The 13727-nt window shown below is 41.4% G+C and overlaps 1 protein-coding gene across 1 annotated transcript in view; it reads left to right on the top strand.

Annotated features, from left to right (window-relative positions):
- Positions 1-209: 209 nt before the first annotated feature.
- The window catches only part of LOC143942783 (uncharacterized), a 49132-nt gene continuing 35614 nt past the window's right edge, over positions 210-13727 (top strand). Inside the window, exons 1-2 of the mRNA XM_077464176.1 lie at positions 210-365; positions 5774-6559. Coding sequence (XP_077320302.1) covers positions 5797-6559 — 763 coding nt within the window. The 5' untranslated portion in view covers positions 210-365; positions 5774-5796. The remainder of the gene's footprint in view (positions 366-5773; positions 6560-13727) is intronic.

Raw genomic sequence — 13727 nt, 5'->3', positions numbered from 1 at the left:
ATGTTATTAGCCTGGGGGGGGGGGGAAATGCAATTGCAATATATGACGTTTTTGTTCTTAGGTTTAGATACTCTTTTAACCTCGTTGCAGCTATCAGATAACTGAAATATTTTGTTTTTTTGGCAGTCTGATTAGATTAGATGAAGTAGCTGGGGGTGAGCGGGTCTTCCCATCTCATGGTGTCGTGAACGGGAGGAGGAGAGCTGCATTGTTGATCACAGTTACCATAGCAGACGTAGACAAAGCAAGATGATCTGCCCCGAGGAAACTCAATAGGACTCGGCCATGGAGGGGAGGAGAATGACAAACACACAGCAACGTGGGACACAATGAGATCCCGGCCAGGAACGTAGGATTTCCCACAGGTAGGTCCTCCATGTCCTGATCCCACCGATACAAGGGACGGGGTCTACCTAGGGTTGCCACCTCATCCCTTCAAACCCGAACACATATTGATTACACGGGTTCTGTGGCTGATTAAGGAGGTAATTAACTCACTTCTACATTAAATTAGTCTCAGAACTCGTGTAATTCATATACGGCAGAGTCTGGCCACACATTGCCGATGGGTTGCCACCTTTGGAATGTTGTGGGTGGTAGACCTAGGGTTATCACCTCACCCCTTTAAACCCGAACACATACAAATTACTCGGGTTCTGAGACTAATTGAATGCAGATAAGGCACCAAGTAAGTTAATGACCACCTTAATCAGCCACAGAACCCGTGTAATTCATATGTGTTCGGGTTTAAAGGGATGAGGTGACAACCCTAGGTCTACCACCCACAACATTCCAAAAATGGCAACCCATCGGCAATGTGTGGCCAGACTCTGCCGTATATACTTATCCTCCCCCCACCCCGAGGGCATGGCAATATCTCCATCCTGGAGGAGACACATAGGGGCGCATTTTATGCGTGTGACAACGTAGGATCACCGCGTGCTAAAAGTGCGTGAAAACTGGTCACCATTATAATCTAGGAAGCTGTTCACATCAGCGTGTTTTGTGTTAAGGTCCGATCGCGCCATTCTGCAACGCAGGATCACCGTGTGCGAAAAGTGGTTACCATTGCAATCTATGAAAGTTGCTTGCATCAGTGCGTTGCGTTGGGGATTGATCACGCCATCGGCTTTTTATGTGCGCTACGACGCAGGATCACAGTGCGCTAAAGTGCATGAAAACTAGTTACTATTATAATTTATTAAGCTTTCCACATCAGCAAGTTGCGCTAGGGCCCCGATCACACCGTTGTGTTTTGTGTACACGTCAACATAACAAAATGTATCTTATTACTATCTCCTTCCTCTTATTATTACTATTATTATTATTATTTTAAATTATTATTTTTGTCTTATTATTTATTTTTTCATTATTTAATGAGTGTTTTATTAATATTATTATCATTATTATTATTATTATTATTATTATTATTTTAAATTATTATTTTTGTCTTATTATTTATTTTTTCATTATTTAATGAGTGTTTTATTAATATTATTATCATTATTATTATTATTATTTTAAATTATTATTTCTGTCTTATTATTTATTTTTTCATTATTTAATGAGTGTTTTATTAATATTATTATCATTATTATTATTTTTAATTATTATTTTTTCATTATTTAATGAGTGTTTTATTAATATTATTATCATTATTATTTTTAATTATTATTTTTGTCTTATTATTTATTTTTTCATTATTTAATGAGTGTTTTATTAATATTATTATCATTATCATTATTATTATTTTTAATTAATATTTTTGTCTTATTATATATTTTTTCATTATTTAATTATTGTTTTATTAATATTATTATCATTATTATTATTATTTTTAATTATTATTTTTGTCTTATTATTTATTTTTTCATTATTTAATGAGTGTTTTATTAATATTATTATCATTATTATTATTTTTAATTATTATTTTTGTCTTATTTATTTTTTCATTATTTAATGGGTGTGTTTTTTTGAGGGAATGTATTAAAGGTAGATTATTTTATTTATTTTAATGTTCTTTTTATTTTTTATTATTGAATTATTCAAAATATTAATAATAGTATTAATAATTCATATTTTTTTATTATTGGATTATTAATACTAGATTATTTGTGTTTATTCTGCATTAGGTCTTATGCCTCAATTATCATACTAGTATCCTATTATTATTATAAAACTAGTTACCGTTATAGTCAATTAAGTTGTTCACATCAGTGCATTGCGTTAAGGTCCCATCACGCTATTGCGTTGTATTTTGCTCTACAACACAGGACCACCACGTGCTAAAAGTACATGAAGATTAGTTACCATTATAATTTATGAAGCTTTTTACATCAGTGAGTTGCCTTAGGGCCCAATCACGCCATTGTGTTTTATGTACACTTCAACAAAAATGTATCTTATTATTATATTATTATTATCATTATTATTATTTTTATATTCTTATTACTTATTATTTTTATATTATTTATTTTCCTTATTTAATGGGTGTGTTCCGTATCTAAACAAATGGAACGGAGCAAATTAATAATAAGTAATAACAATACAATATTTTTATTATTATTATTATTATTATTATTATTATTATTATTATTAATAATAATATTAATCATTTATTAATTTTTATTTTTATTAGATCAATAATATTGGATTATTGGTATTTTTTGTGTGTTAGGCCTCATCCCTCAATTATCATATTATTATCTTATTATTACTATTATAAAATGAGTTACCGTTATAATCTATGAAGCTGTTCACATATGCACGTTGCATTATGGTCCGATCACGCCATTATGTTTTATGTACGCTTCAACATAATAAAAATTGATCTTATTATTATTATCATTATTATTATTATCTTGTTATTATTAGTCTTTTTTTTTTAATGGGTGTGGTTTTGAGGGGATGTATTTAAGTTAGTTTAGTTTATTTATTTTAGTGTTCTTTTTATTTTTTATTATTGGATTATTTGTGTTATTTGTGCTTTAGGCCTCATGCACGAGTAAAACCGTGGCTCAGACAACTGTTTTTATTGCCCCCCCTCCGCCCTAAATGAGCTCTATTTCTGCTCTCTTTTCCTATCAGCATGTTCTTTGTTGGCACTGCAACAAAGCTGCTTCTCACTCTCCCTGACTGAGCTCTGCTGTACATGAGATTTTTGAAAATACTTGGTTTGTTAAAGTCAATACACAGAAATAAGCATATTTTTGCCCCTTATCAATGTTTTTTGACAGGGGTTAAAACCCGACTTCAACCTAAAGTTTGAGGAGGGGGGAGAAGAGTTAAAGCCCTACAAGAAATAAGGGGTGAGGGCGGTTGTTTCAATGTTTGGACTAACTTACGGAGAAGGGTGACCAGAGCTGTGTGATGATGTCCTTGGATTATTAATAATTTTAATATCAATAATATTTATAATTTAATATTTATTTTTTATTTTTGGTTTATTAATGTTGGATTATTTGTGTTTATTTTATTTTTTTATTTTTTTTTGTGCTTTAGGACTCATGCCTCAAATAACTTCTTCTTAGCCTTCATCTTCTTTTTCTTCTTCTTATCCTTATTTTTATTAATTTTTTTTTCTTTTTTAATGGGTGTGTTTTTGGGAGGATGTATTTAAAGTCATTTAGCTTATTTATTGTAGTGTTCTTTTTTTATTATTATTATTGCATTATTAATAATAATATCAATAATTTAATAATTCCTTTTTTTTATGGGAATAATAATATTACATTATTTTGTGTTTTTATGCTTCAGGCCTCAATTCTTATTTAATGGGTGTGTTTTTTTTGGGGGGGGGGGTGTATTTAAGGTCGTTTAGCTTATTTATTGTAGTGTTCTTTTTTTTTATTATTATTATTGCATTATTAATAATAATATCAATAATTTAATAATTCCTTTTTTTTTATGGGAATAATAATATTAAATAATTTGTGTTTTTATGCTTCAGGCCTCAATTCTTATTTAATGGGTGTGTTTTTGGGGGGATTTATTTAAGGTCGTTTAGCTTATTTATTGTAGTGTTCTTTTTTATTATTATTATTATTATTATTGCATTATTAATAATAATATCAATAATTTAATAATTCCTTTTTTTTATGGGAATAATAATATTAAATTATTTGTGTTTTTATGCTTCAGGCCTCAATTCTTATTTAATGGGTGTGTTTTTGGGGGGATTTATTTAAGGTCGTTCAACTTATTTATTGTAGTGTTCTTTTTTATTATTATTATTGCATTATTACTAATAATATCAATAATTTAATAATTCCTTTTTTTTATTGGAATAATAATATTAAATTATTTGTGTTTTTATGCTTCAGGCCTCAATTCTAATTTAATGGGTGTGTTTTTGGGGGGATGTATTTAAGGTCGTTTAGCTTATTTATTGTAGTGTTCTTTTTTTATTATTATTATTGCATTATTAATAATAATATCAATAATTTAATAATTCCTTTTTTTTATGGGAATAATAATATTAAATGATTTGTGTTTTAATGCTTCAGGCCTCATTTCTTATTTAACAGGTGTGTTTTTGGGGGGATGTATTTAAAGTCGTTTAGCTTATTTATTGTAGTGTTCTTTTTTATTATTATTATTGGATTTATAATAATAATATCAATAATTTAATAATTCCTTTTTTTTTATGGGAATAATAATATTAAATTATTTGTGTTTTTATGCTTCAGGCCTCAATTCTTATTTAACAGGTGTGTTTTTGGGGGGATGTATTTAAGGTCGTTTAGCTTATTTATTGTAGTGTTCTTTTATTATTATTATTATTGCATTATTAATAATAATATCAATAATATAATAATTCCTTTTTTTTTATGGGAATAATAATATTAAATTATTTGTGTTTTTATGCTTCAGGCCTCAATTCTTATTTAATGGGTGTGTTTTTGGGGGGGATGTATTTAAGGTCGTTTAGCTTATTTATTGTAGTGCTCTTTTTTTTTATGTTTTATTATTATTATTGCATTATTAATAATAATATTAATAATTTTATATATTTTTTTAATTATTATTGGAATAATAATATTGGATTATTTGTGTTTTTATGCTTCAGGCCTCAATTATCTTGTTATTATTTTATTATTATTAATTATTATTTTAATATATATATATTTTTCTTGTTTAACGGGTGTATTTTTTGTAGGGGTTTATTTAAGGTAGTTTAGTTTATTTATTTTAGTGTTCTTTTTTTATTTTTTTATTGCAGAGAGGGGAGAAAAGCCCTACAAGAAATGGGGGGTGATGGAGGATGTGGTTGTTTAGATGTTTAGACTTTAGACTAGACTAGACTAGACTTTAGACTAGACTTTAGACTAGACTAGACTAGACTTTAGACTAGACTTTAGACTAGACTAGACTAGACTAGACTTTAGACTAGACTTTAGACTAGACTAGACTAGACTTTAGACTAGACTTTAGACTAGACTTTGGACTAGACTAGACTAGACTTTAGACTAGACTTTAGACTAGACTAGACTAGACTTTAGACTAGACTTTAGACTAGACTAGACTAGACTAGACTTTAGACTAGACTTTAGACTAGACTAGACTAGACTTTAGACTAGACTTTAGACTAGACTTTGGACTAGACTAGACTAGACTTTAGACTAGACTTTAGACTAGACTTTAGACTAGACTTTAGACTAGACTAGACTAGACTTTAGACTAGATTTAGACTAACTCACGGAAGAGGGGGACCAGAGCTGTGTGACGATGTTCGATCTCCGATGTTTATTGGTTTCAATCTGTTTCTCCCCAGAGTGTCTCTCTCAAACCACAGCGATGGCTTCTGGAGACCTGCAGACGGAGCAACAGTCAAACCCAGAGGATTCTGGGCCGCCAGAGCCTCGAACGGTTAAAAAGAAAAAGAAGAAATTGAAAGACGATACGAATACTTCATCGGAGACAGATGGGAAGAACGAGGAAGACCCATTGAGCTCCCGGGCAGAAATAGAGGACTTGACCAAATGTGGGCACAAGGCCTTGACCTCTGGAGACCTCCAGGTGGCCATGACCAACTTCAAGAGGGCTTTTCTTCTGTCTCTAGGCACCCAGATGAAGACGGTTCAGAGGGCCTGCGCCTTCAACCTGGGGGCCGTCTACGTGGAAAGCGGCAAACCAGAAAAAGGACTGGAGTTCCTTCTTAAGTCCCAGCCGAAGGATGGAGAAGAGGAGCCCACGGGGGATCTCTACTTCAATCTCGGCACGGCCTACGAAGCCTTGCTGGACTTTCCCAAAGCCCTGGAATATTTTAGGAAAGCCATCATCCTGTACAAGCCCTCACAGCGGGGGAATGAGGGCGATGCCCACATGAAGATGGGGTACTGCTATTTGGGGATGAAGGACTTGACCAGGGCTGCCCAGTGCTTCCAGGAAGCTGCAGACTCTTACATGGAGGCTCAGAGGCTAGACGTGGCAGCTGTGGCTCTCAACGAGGCGGCTAATAATATGCTCCAAAGCCAGTGTTATGATTCGGGTCACGTCCTCCAGATCCTCAATGAGGCCCGTATGGTGTGTGACCACATCACTAGAAAAGATCTGCTGGGTACGATTATCATTATTTACCTTATAAACACTGATTTGCACTTTTGGTTGGTAATGCTTGTTTTTTTCAGCTAAGCCATTGTTATCACTGTGCATATACCTGTAGATGTCTTCTCACTTTAAAAGGAGATTCCTCCTCACTTCCTGTGGTGTTTACAGAACAGGAAGTGAAGGGACTCTCCTCAACAGGACACAGGCAGCAAAAAAAAAATAAAATAAATAAACTAACAAGGGGTTTAAAAAAATCCCTGCTCTATCCAAAATTCAACTAACTGTAGGATTAGGTGCTAGGTTGAGGTTTTGGTTTAGAACAGTGGTCTCCAAGCTGAGGCCCAGGGGCCAGATTTGGACCTTTGCTTTCTTTTATCCGGCCCTTAGGGCACTATTTTTATCCACTGATATCAACAATGGGACATAATTCCCCCCACTGACACCAATGAAGGGGCTGAATTCCTTCCAATGACACCAAAGATGGGGCACAATTCCTCCCACTGACACAAACAAATGGGGCTCAGTGACAATAATGATAGGGGCACAATTCATCCCAATGAGATCAACAATGGGACACTAGTGATGGCCGAACGGTTCGCCCGGCGGTCGTTTCGCGGCGAATTTCCGACATTCGCGGTCCGCACGTTCGAACGCCTTTTTCCGTCGTTCGCCGCGGCGGACTTACGTGTTTAATGTATACAAGAACTTTAACCTTTGGTGACACGTTTATCATGTGATACAGGACAGCCAATTGAGACATGACAGCACATGGACACTTGTACATTCCCCCTAACCTATAAATACACCCGATCCGGTGGCCATTTTACATTCTTTCTTCTGTTAAGATAGGGACAGGTTCCTGTGTGGAGTAGGGAGAGATAAACCACTAGCTATTTGGTACACAAAAGTTCTTTTCAGGACTGGTATAGGTGTTAGGTGTTGATAGGTTTGCTGTGCTGCTGATTCTTGCAGCAGCCTGAGTGTCTTTTGTTAGTTTAGAGAAAGGGAAAGGACGGTGTATGCTACAGGGACAGCCAGATTAGTCTTTCATCATCATCATCATCATCATCATCATTAGCTGTTACTATCAAGGTCCACAAAAGAGCTGTTCCAGTAACCACTAATCGTTCTCTTTTTTTGCCAATTTGTATAGGGACAGGAAGGAAGCAGTGTTGTCAGGCAGTGAGGGTAATTTTAAAGACTTGCTGTTATTATTAGTTCCACAAAGGTTCTTTTCAGGACTGGTATCAGTGGTACAGTAATAGGCTTGTACATGTATAATATTCTTTCTTCCAAATATAGAAAGGATATTATACTTGACTGCTGCCCTTCTGCTGCAGTCTGCTAAACATTCACAACTCACTTGTTCCACAAAAGTTCTTATAAGGACTGGTAACTTGGTATAGGGTGCTACGGTACATAGGCTTGAGTGCGGTACAGTCTGCTGTTCTGTAAGGACCGCTATCGGTCCACAATAGATAGGGTTGACGTGCACCACTGCTGACCGCTGCCCTATACTGCAGCAGTCCTTCAGCGGTATAGGGACTGACGTACAGTCTGCTAAACACTAATACACAACCTGCTTGGTCCACAAAAGTTCTTATAAGGACTGGTAACTTGGTATAGGGTGCTACGGTACATAGGCTTGAGTGCGGTACAGTCTGCTGTTCTGTAAGGACCGCTATCGGTCCACAATAGATAGGGTTGACGTGCACCACTGCTGACCGCTGCCCTATACTGCAGCAGTCCTTCAGCGGTATAGGGACTGACGTACAGTCTGCTAAACACTAATACACAACCTGCTTGGTCCACAAAAGTTCTTATAAGGACTGGTAACTTGGTATAGGGTGCTACGGTACATAGGCTTGAGTGCGGTACAGTCTGCTGTTCTGTAAGGACCGCTATCGGTCCACAATAGATAGGGTTGACGTGCACCACTGCTGACCGCTCACCTATACTGCAGCAGTCCTTCAGCGGTATAGGGACTGACGTACAGTCTGCTAATCACTAACACACAACCTGCTTGTTCCACAAAAGTTCTTATAAGGACTGGTAACTTGGTATAGGGTGCTACGGTACATAGGCTTGAGTGCGGTACAGTCTGCTGTTCTGTAAGGACCGCTATCGGTCCACAATAGATAGGGTTGACGTGCACCACTGCTGACCGCTGCCCTATACTGCAGCAGTCCTTCAGCGGTATAGGGACTGACGTACAGTCTGCTAAACACTAATACACAACCTGCTTGGTCCACAAAAGTTCTTATAAGGACTGGTAACTTGGTATAGGGTGCTACGGTACATAGGCTTGAGTGCGGTACAGTCTGCTGTTCTGTAAGGACCGCTATCGGTCCACAATAGATAGGGTTGACGTGCACCACTGCTGACCGCTCACCTATACTGCAGCAGTCCTTCAGCGGTATAGGGACTGACGTACAGTCTGCTAATCACTAACACACAACCTGCTTGTTCCACAAAAGTTCTTATAAGGACTGGTAACTTGGTATAGGGTGCTACGGTACATAGGCTTGAGTGCGGTACAGTCTGCTGTTCTGTAAGGACCGCTATCGGTCCACAATAGATAGGGTTGACGTGCACCACTGCTGACCGCTCACCTATACTGCAGCAGTCCTTCAGCGGTATAGGGACTGACGTACAGTCTGCTAATCACTAACACACAACCTGCTTGTTCCACAAAAGTTCTTATAAGGACTGGTAACTTGGTATAGGGTGCTACGGTACATAGGCTTGAGTGCGGTACAGTCTGCTGTTCTGTAAGGACCGCTATCGGTCCACAATAGATAGGGTTGACGTGCACCACTGCTGACCGCTGCCCTATACTGCAGCAGTCCTTCAGCGGTATAGGGACTGACGTACAGTCTGCTAAACACTAATACACAACCTGCTTGGTCCACAAAAGTTCTTATAAGGACTGGTAACTTGGTATAGGGTGCTACGGTACATAGGCTTGAGTGCGGTACAGTCTGCTGTTCTGTAAGGACCGCTATAGGTCCACAATAGATAGGGTTGACGTGCACCACTGCTGACCGCTCACCTATACTGCAGCAGTCCTTCAGCGGTATAGGGACTAAGAGTTTTGTCACAGGGTCATTTAAAAAATGACATGCAGAGGAAGAGGCAGGCCCTTCCGCAGGGGTGGTAGGGGTAGGGCAGGAGCAACAGGCTTGAGCCAAAGTGGGAAGTTGCAGAAGGTGCGTTCAATTACTTTAAAGGATGCACCAGACTTGGTTGAGTGGCTCGCTCAGCCTTACTCTTCTGCACCCTCCTCATCCTCTCGATCTGCACCCTCTTCTTCACTCTCTGCTATGTGCACCCCCAAAGACACTACCACCAACAACACGACCACCACCACCACCACCACATACCTTCCGCTTGAGTCACTGGAATTATTTTCCGATCCATATCAAGAGGACATTTCTGATGCGCAGCCACTCTTGGTATTGGATCAGGAAGAGGAGGTAGCAACAAGCGCTACTCAGCAGTCTGACGCCAGTACCCAGATCAGCCCAAGGAGGAGGTTGGTCCCCGGTGTTGCTGCCTACTCCGAGATCTCTACTTATAGCGGTGGGGAAGGTGACGTTGATGATGACGTGTCTAGTGATGTCACGTGGGTGCCCACAAGAGAGGAAGAGGAGGGGAGTTCAGAGGGAGATATGGACCAGCAGATAGGGAGGAGAAGCAGCAATGACTTACATTGCACAGCAGGGACAAAGCAGACTGCAAATGTATCAGGAGCGAGTCATCGACCATGTACGGTCACATCTGGCGCTCCCAGGACACCGGCACATGGCTCCGCAGTGTGGGCTTTTTTTAACGTGTCCGCTGCTGACAATAGCGTTGCCATCTGCAATCTTTGCAGTCAACGCGTTAGTCGCGGTAAGCCCAATACTCACCTAGGGACGACCGCCTTAAGAAGGCACATGAGCAGCCATCACCGAGCCCAGTGGGAGCAACGGAACACACAAAGCCACACTGCAGGCTCTCACCGTCCAGCCTCGTCTTCTACTTCTCCTTCTCCTCTCTCCTCACAATTGTCCTCCACTCCACCTTCCATCACGCCAAGCTCACATTTTTCTGCAAAAAGGCAGGCTTCCGTGGGCCTAATGTTTGAGCGTAAAAAAATGATGATGCCGGATAACCCTCTTGCCCAACGGTTGGCGGCTGGCTTGTCAGAACTCATAGCCCGCCAACTACTGCCATATAAACTGGTGGACTCGGAGGCCTTTCGCAAATTTGTGGCCATTGGAACACCACAATGGAAGGTCCCAGGAAGGAAGTATTTCTCAGAGAAGGGCATCCCAGAGCTATATGGCCATGTTCAGCGGCAAGTGAATGTATCTCTGGCACACAGTGTCGGTGCCAAGATACATCTGACCACAGACACGTGGTCTAGCAAACACGGGCAGGGAAGGTATATCAGTTTTACTGCCCACTGGGTGAACCTTCTGACGGCCGTCAAGCATGTAACCCGTGGCACCCGTGTAGATTTGGTTTTACCGCCACGGATTGCATGCAGGCCTGACTCTTCTTCTCCTCCTCCTACTCCATCCTCCTCCCTCTCCTCCTCAGCTGCCTCCTCCTTTTCCGCTGCTAGCGTCTCTTCCACTGCACCGCCCAAGCTCCCCAGAACCTATTCCACATGCCAGGTGAGACGTTGCCATGCCGTGCTGCGTCTGTTGTGCCTGGAAGCAAAGAGCCACACTGGCCCGGCACTCCTTTCAGCTTTGCGTTCACAGGCAGATGAGTGGCTAACACCGCTCAATTTGACAGTTGGTAAAGTGGTGTGTGACAACGGTGCCAATCTGCTTAGCGCATTGAAACAGGGCAAAATCACGCACGTGCCGTGCATGGCACACGTCTTAAACTTGGTCGTGCAGCGATTCCTTGTCAAATACCCTGGGGTCCAGGACATCTTGCGGCAGGCAAGGAAAATCTCGGCCCATTTCAGAAGATCTTACACGGCCATGGCTCGCCTTGCTGACATTCAGCGGCGACACCATCTGCCGGTCAGACGTCTTATTTGCGATTGCCCGACGCGATGGAACTCAACCTTCTATATGCTTGATAGGCTGCTCCAGCAGAAACGTGCAGTTAACGTCTACCTGTATGAACTCTGCGAAAGAAACGGTTCTGGGGAGCTGGGTTTTTTTTCACCGCGCCAGTGGCTGCTCATGCGCGACACATGCAGACTTCTGCGGCCATTTGAGGAGATCACCAAACTGGTCAGTCGCAGCCATGGCGCCATCAGTGACATGGTACCTTATGCCTTCTTTCTGGAGCGTGCATTGCGTCGTGTCATTGATCAGGCTGTGGAGGAGCAGGAGCGGGAAGATGAGGAAGTCGCAATGCTGGATGAATTCCCAGGGGGGGCTACTCTATCTGAGACAAGTCAACAACAGGAGTCTGATGAGGAGTCAGAGGAGGATGGTGCCGGGGCGGATGAGCAGGAGCAAGAAGAGCATGCTTTAAACCTTTCTGGGATCCCTGTTGTGCGAGGATGGGGAGAGGAGAATGAAGAGGACGACATTATCCTGGATGATGAGCAGGAGCCAGGCCACCACACCGCTTCCACTTTAGTGCAAATGGGGGCCTTCATGCTCCAGTGTTTTAATAGGGACCCCCGTATAAAAAGCATGAGGGTCAAGGACCAGTACTGGGTGGCAACGTACTTAGACCCCCGGTACAAACACAAAATGGCGGAAATGTTACCGCCGTCGCAGAGGGCTGTCAGAATGCAGCACTTCCAGGCCTTGCTTCGAGAAATGCTGCATTCTGCTTTTGCGTGCGCTGGCAGAGGAGCAATTCCCACTCCCAGAGAAGGATTTGCGGGTACCAATCCAACAGCGCCTGCAAGAAGAGGCCGGTTTGAAGATGTGTTGGTGACTTCGGATATGAGGTCATTCTTTCAGCCGACCCATCGACAGGTGTCATCCGGATCCAGCATCAGGGAACGCCTAGACCGTCAGGTGTCCGACTACATTGGGTTAACGGCCGATGTGGACGCTCTGAGGAGTGATGAACCCCTAGACTACTGGGTGGGCAGGCTTGACCTCTGGCCAGAGCTTGCCCAATTTGCAATCGAACTGTTGGCTTGCCCCTCATCCAGTGTCCTGTCCGAAAGGACGTTCAGCGCAGCAGGGGGGATTGTGACCGATAAGCGTACTCGCCTAGCTCACCACAGTGTTAACTACCTCACATTTCTAAAAATGAATGAGGCATGGATCTCGGAGGAATTCAACACATGTGACCAGTAGACCATGTATATGTCTATAAACTATTTTTTTAATCAAGCACACAGACCTTCTTAATTCATTTGGCTCACTTCCTTGACCCAAAAAAGCACACCGTACTATATGCCCCTACCCTCCTCTTTGAAGAGGTTGAGCGGTGTCATATTTCTACTGGGGCTGCTTATGATATCCCTGTGCTGTGCTGACTTCCTCCTGGGGGTTCTTATTATGAAGGGATCACACTATCCCTGTGCTGTGCTGACTTCCTCCTGGGGGTTCTTATTATGAGGGGATCACACCATCCCTGTGCTGTGCTGACTTCCTCCTGGGGCTGCTTACGGTGCTGCTGTCAGTGCTGTATGTCACGGTGCTGCTGTCAGCGCTGTATGTCACGGTGCTGCTGTCAGCGCTGTATGTCACGGTGCTGCTGTCAGCGCTGTATGTCACGGTGCTGCTGTCAGCGCTGTATGTCACGGTGCTGCTGTCAGCGCTGTATGTCACGGTGCTGCTGTCAGCGCTGTATGTCACGGTGCTGCTGTCAGCGCTGTATGTCACGGTGCTGCTGTCAGCGCTGTATGTCACGGTGCTGCTGTCAGCGCTGTATGTCACGGTGCTGCTGTCAGCGCTGTATGTCACGGTGCTGCTGTCAGTGCTCTGTATTACGGTGCTGCTGTCAGATGCCTCTATCACGGTGCATGTGTCATTCCGGTATGTCACGCTGCTGGTGATCATCTCCTGCACCCTCTTCTTTGCCTACCCTGGTCCCTGACCTTCCCTCTCCTCCATTGCCTTCATTAGCTCCATAGTCCTGAATTGTTAGAACAATTTCCCAAATAAAATAAAAATGCTTGTAGTTATCGATCCCAAATTCACCTCATACATGTATTATGTCATTGTCCAGATGGTGGGACTACGTTTTACCCCCTAATA

Source organism: Lithobates pipiens, unplaced genomic scaffold (genome assembly GCF_037356315.1).
Source record: "Lithobates pipiens isolate NorthernLeopardFrog02 unplaced genomic scaffold, aLitPip1_a1.2 Scaffold_30, whole genome shotgun sequence".
Lineage (NCBI taxonomy): Eukaryota > Metazoa > Chordata > Amphibia > Anura > Ranidae > Lithobates > Lithobates pipiens.
The sequence above is the reverse complement of the archived record's forward strand: the minus strand, read 5'-3'. Positions and strand labels throughout refer to the sequence as shown.